Raw genomic sequence first — 6000 nt, 5'->3', positions numbered from 1 at the left:
TCAAAGACTCCTGAATGTGACAGAGCGGTGGGGAAGATCGATGTGGCTCTCCGAGACTTTTCACCTGCTGGATCCACATGTGTCTTTGCTGAAGCCCATCGCCTTTATATCGCGCTGCCGCTCGCAGAGACCTCAGTCTGCTCCTGAGTGGCGGCGTCGGCTCTTACTCAGTCAGTCAGTCAGTCAGTCAGTCTGTCTGTCTGTCTCTCAGAGCTTCACAGTTCGACCGGCTCCGCTCGCAGCCATCTGGACATGAAAGTGCTCTTCGGCGAGCAGTGCAGGTGACCTTCCAGTCAAGCGGCTGGCGGAGCATCCATTGCTCATCTCAGGAGAGAGCCACATCGCCCGAGCCCTCGCCTGCTCTGTCAACTCCGGGCACTTTGTTTGAAGAGAGAGAGACTGCAACCACAAGCTCCCCCTCCACCAACTAGACGGAGGGAGGACAGCGCATATCGCCCTTGAACTCTCCCTCCCAAGGCAACCTTGGTCTCCACTCTGTGCTCAATCCCCCGGAAAGAATAGACGGTCGCAACGGGGCGAGAGTGAACCGGCGATCGATCGCAGGCTGTGGAGCCCCGTCTTCAGTCCATTCTGAGCCGAGGGAAAGGGAGGGGGGAGTTAGGAGAGATCAGCTTACAGCCCCCTCCCAACCCTACCCACCTGCCCTGCATCCCGGGTCCAAGCGAGGGGGACCTCGCCGTGAAGCGGAGATGAAGAGCTAACCTTGCGCAGGCGATTAGAGGCGAGTTGCCGGCGCCGCCCGCTCGCCCCTTGTCCACAGCTTGCACTCTGGAGCCATGAGGTGACCCAACCCCCAAGTCACCCCTATCGCCTTCCACTTACATTATTCACCCCCCCCCCCCCCCCCCCCCCCCCCCAAAAAAGTACTTTTAAAAACTAAACTTAAGTTATTTCCAAAGGAAACATATTTATTTACACGGTGGTTTGCGCCCTCTTGGTTCGGCTCTTCATGTTTTGAACCCGAGACTTTGCCTGAGTCGGGCGCCCGCCGATGATTATTGTTAATTTGTTTGTGTTACTGCAGCCGGCGGTGATGTGAGGCTCCGAGCCAGACCTGTTTTGTCTCAGACGCTCGCAGTCCCGCTTTCAAACGCCTGCTGCCAGCGCTCTCGCCGAGCCTCCCTCTTCCACATCTCGCATTCCCCTCATCCCCAACTCAACCCAACCCCCGGCCAAATCAAGTGCTCAGCATTGGGCGCGTTTGCCCCCCTCTCTATTCCTGCCAACATGTTGATGTGGTCGGTGCCAGGCTCCCGGCTCCCTTCGCCCCGAGACTCGGCGCTCCGCAGGGCGGCTCTGGCTGGAGCTGTGGCCGATCTCCCTCAGTACCTCCCGGGCAGCAGGAGCATCAAGGTCTTCGTCAGCTCCAATCCCGAAGGTAAGACATGCAGCATCAACTAGCTTCACTTTTACAAGTTTTCATCGTATTCAGTCTTTTAAGTTTTTTTTTAAGGAAACTGCCTGTCAATAGTTTTAATCATGGTGTGTGATTACTTCGAGTAGTGAGGCTTGGGTTATTGTTAATAGCAATATTTAGCATTGTTGTTAAAAAGAAGCACCTTATGAACAGATAATCTTTAGGGAAGGAAATATGTGTGTAGCCTCTACCCAGTCTGCCAAGTATGAAATCCCAGGGACAATGTGATTTACCCTTACCTACCTTCAAATGACCATTTAATGTTGTTAAAACTACTCTGAAAATCTATCTGTGGTATAAAACCAACAAGCCAACGCATGTTTTCAGATATTACACGGTCAGGCCCAGCTAAACTCTGCAAACTCCCTTCACCAATCTCGAGTTGCAGAGATGTTCCATAGACTCATGAAGCAATCGGATGAAATAGCCATTGTCTTGGCAGCTTGGGTTTGTGGTATGTAACAAGAACAAACCTGAAGATTCTATCCGGAGACAGTTTCACAACCTCCTCTCTAACTGTCCCCCATCTGTGATGCCTGCGCTGAAGATATAACATACTTGACCTCATCCTAATAAATCTGGTCATTGCAGATGGTATTGGCAATGAAGTAATGGAATGATCACTACACTGCTCTGGTGGAGTGCTTGGAATCATGTAGTGACCATACTGTCCATTGTGTGGTGTAGCACTGAAATGGGATAGATTCAGAATAGATCTAACACCTCAAAACTGGGTGTCTATAGCTCCAACTTCTAAACCATTACCATCAAGTCAAATGAGAAACCTTAGTTAAATGTCAAACTAACTAAACCTTAGTTTGTTCCAGCATCTGCAGTTCTTTCTTAAACCTTCGTTTGTGTAAGGTTGTGTAGAAAGATTTTAAAAAGATTTAATAGGAACCCGAGGAGTAACTTTTTCACACAAAGAGTGGTGGGTGTATGGAATGAGTTGCTGGTGGACGTAGTTGAGGCAAGTACTATCGCAACGTTTAAGAAATATTTAGCCAGGTACATGGATAGGACAGGTTTAGTGGGATATGGGCCAAATACAGGCAGGGGAGCCTCGTGTGTACGGGAAATGTTGGTCAATGTAAACAGTTGTTTAAGAAGGAACTGCAGATGCTGGAAAATCGAAGGTAGACAAAAATGTTGGAGAAATTCAGCGGGTGAGGCAGCATCTATGGAGCAAAGGAAATGGGCAACGTTTCGGGTCGAAACCCTTCTTCAGACTGCTGTAGGGGTTGGGGGGGGGGGCAGGAAGAAGAAAGGAAGAGGTGGAGCCAGTGGGCTGAGGGAGAGCTGAGAAGGAGAGGAGAAAGAAGGGACTACCTGAAATTAGAGAAGTCAATGTTCATACCACTGGGATGCAAACTGCCCAAGCGAAATATGAGGTGCTGCTCCTCCAATTTACGGTGGTCCTCACTCTGGCCATGGAGGAGACCCAGGACAGAATGGTCGGATTGGGAATGAGAGGGGGAGTTGAAGTGCTGAGCCACCGGGGAGATCAGGTTGGTTAATGCGATCCGAGCGGAGATGTTCGGTGAAGCGATCGCCAAGCCTACGCTTGGTCTCACCGATGTAGAGCAGCTGACACCTAGTACAGCGGATGCAATAGATGAGGTTGGAGGAGGTGCAGGTGAACCTCTGCCGCACCTGGAAAGACTGCATGGGTCCTTGAATGGAGTCAGGGGGGAGATAAAGTGACAAGCGTAGCATTTCTGCGGTTGCAAGGGAAGGTGCCCGGAGAGGGGGTGGGAAGGGTGGGAAGGGACGAATTGACCAGGGAGTTACGGAGGGAGCGGACTCTGCGGAAAGCAGATAGGGGAGGAGATGGGAAGATGTGGCAAGTGGTGGGATCATGTTAGAGGTGGCGAAAATGTCAGAGGATTATTTGTTGTATGTGACGGCTGGTAAGTTGGAAGGTGAGGACAAGGGGGACTCTGTGGGGGGGATGCAGAGTGAGAGCAGAGTCATGGGATATAGAAGAGACCCTGGTGAGAGCCTCATCTATAGTAGAAGAGGGGAATCCCCGTTCCCTGAAGAATGAGGACATCTCTGATGCCCTGATGTGGAACGCATCATCCTGGGTGCAGATGCGGCGTAGACGGTGAAATTTTGGAGACGGTAAAATTTCCAGGTGGGCGGTGCGACTCACGTCACAGCGGCCTCTGCAGACCGTCTGTCTTTTTTTATTTTTTGTCTCGTTTGAATGGAGTTTTTTTTTTTTTTTTTAACTAGGTATGTGTGTGGGGGGCGGGCGGTGGGGGGTGGGGAAACTTTTAAAATATTTCCCCTGCACGGAGAACCCGACCTTTTCCCTGTCGGGTCTCCATTGTCGTTGGGGCCTAGCACCGTGGAGTGGCCTCCAACCGGAATGACCTGGGGCTCCAGTCGCAGAGCTGCGGACTACTCACCATCGCGGAGCTGGCCGAGTTTGGAGCGGGTGGAGCAGTGGGGGTGCGCAGCTGCGGCCCGACCCAGGAGATACGGAGGTTCCACCCGCCGGCCCGGTGGACGGTGACACCGGGAGCCCACGGGTCCCGGGTGGGAGACCGCTTTTCGGGGCTTCCACAATGGCGACTTCCCCCGCCCTCAAGTTGTGGGGTTGAGGATGACCTGGAGCGGGGCCTTACATCGCCCGGCGCGGCTTTAAATGGCCGCGGGACTTGTTAGCGCCCGCTGGGGGCTCCAACACCAAGACCTGGTGCAGGGCCTTGTATCGCCCGGCGCGGCTTTAATGGCCGCGGGACTTATTTACCATCGCCTGCCGGGGGCTTTGACTCTGACATCGGGAGGAGAATGAGGAGTGCAGGGGAGAGATAAGACTTTGCCTTCATCACAGCGAGGAGGAGATTCACTGTGATGGATGTTTGTGTAAATTGTGTTGTGTCTTGGTTCTTCTTCTTGTTTGTATAACTGCAGAAACCAAATTTCGTTTGAACCTCTGGGTTCAAATGACAACAAATAAATTGTATTGTATTGTATTGAGTCCTTACAGGAAGCAGGGTGGGAAGAGGTGTAGTCCAGATAGCCATGGGAGTCAGTGGGTTTCTTCGCCATAGACCTCCGCTTTGCTGAATACCTCCGCTCGGTTCGCAATCACCAACCTGATCTCCCGGTGGCTCCCCCTCCCATTCCGAATCTGACTTTTCTGTCCTGGGCCTCCTCCATGGCCAGAGTGAGGACCACCGTAAATTCTTCAGCATTTTTGTCTATGGTCAATGTAAGCAAGTTGGGCCTGAGGGCCTTTTTTCACACTTGTATGACTCTGGTATGTCAGACTGTGAGCAGCGTCAGGCACATCTAAAAATGACATTACATCTGGCGAAGATTGAACAACGAACATGCTAAAGAGTGAGCAGCATGCCCCAGACAGGGCTAAAAAAACCATAAAAGAACAGGTGATATCAAAGATGTATAACACTGCCACATTTTGTTGTGGTAGGTATAGCAATTAAACAATGAGAGGAACATGTTTCATGAATACTGGTCCTCGGTGATAATGGAGCCAGAATATTGTCACAAAAGTCAAGGCAGATGTGCTTGCAACTTTCTATACCTACAAGTTTCTGCCCTGAAAAGACCTAATCAGCGCAGAAACCAATTTTCAGTTCCTTTTGATTTTTTTCAAAAAACAGCTGAGTACATTGCATGAAAGAAAGCAATGACATTCTGGCTACTGTACGTGAGTATTTTGCCTCAGAACTAGCTAAGACTCCAACCAAGCTCTTCTGGTATAGCTGCAAACCAGTGTTCTACCTAGCAAAGTGGACAAAGACTAGCAAAGTGGACAGTTACCTGCACACAACAAGTAGAATATGTTCAATTCGGCCAGTTACCACACCATCGACCAACCCAATGATGGGGAAATCAAAGGTACCATCAAGGGACATTCACACATAAATAAGTTTTCTATATAAAATCATTGCACCGTTGGTCCAAGCAAAGACTAGTAAAATGGACAAGGGAGAGCCAGTGGATGAAGTGTACCTGGACTCAGAAAACCTTTGATAGGGGCCAACACAGGAGATTAGTGGGCACAATTAGAGCACATGGTTTTTGGGGTAGGGTATTGACATGGATAGAAAATTGGTTGGCAGACAGGAACAAAAATAGTAGGGAATAACGGGTCCTTTCAGAATGATCGGCAGTGACTAGTGGGGTGCCGCAAGTCTCGGTGCTGGGACCGCAGCTATTTACAATATACATTAATGATTTAGATGAAGGAACAAAAAGTAACATTACCAAATGTGCAGATGATGCAAAGCTGGGTGGAAGTGTGAACTGTGAAGAGGATGCTATGAGGATGCAGGATGATTTGAACAGGTTGGGTGAGTGGGAAGATGCATGGCAGATACAGTATAATGTGGATTAATGTGAGGTAATCCACTTTGGTAGCAAGAACGGGAAGGCAGATTATTATCTGAATGGTGTCAGGTTAGGAAAAGGGGAAGTACGAGACCTGGGTGTCCTTGGACATCAGTCACTGAAAGTAAGCATGCAGGTACAACAGGCACTGCCTGTGTCGGCCTTCATAATGAGAGGAGTTGAGTATACGAACC

General features: G+C 50.1%; 1 protein-coding gene across 1 annotated transcript in view; it reads left to right on the top strand.

Annotated features, from left to right (window-relative positions):
- The first annotated feature begins 933 nt into the window (after positions 1–933).
- The window catches only part of LOC129698654 (NACHT and WD repeat domain-containing protein 2), an 86665-nt gene continuing 81598 nt past the window's right edge, over positions 934–6000 (top strand). The window contains exon 1 of the mRNA XM_055637793.1: positions 934–1399. Coding sequence (XP_055493768.1) covers positions 1249–1399 — 151 coding nt within the window. The 5' untranslated portion in view covers positions 934–1248. The remainder of the gene's footprint in view (positions 1400–6000) is intronic.

This window comes from Leucoraja erinacea, chromosome 1 (assembly GCF_028641065.1).
Source record: "Leucoraja erinacea ecotype New England chromosome 1, Leri_hhj_1, whole genome shotgun sequence".
Classification (NCBI taxonomy): domain Eukaryota; kingdom Metazoa; phylum Chordata; class Chondrichthyes; order Rajiformes; family Rajidae; genus Leucoraja; species Leucoraja erinaceus.
The sequence above is the reverse complement of the archived record's forward strand: the minus strand, read 5'-3'. Positions and strand labels throughout refer to the sequence as shown.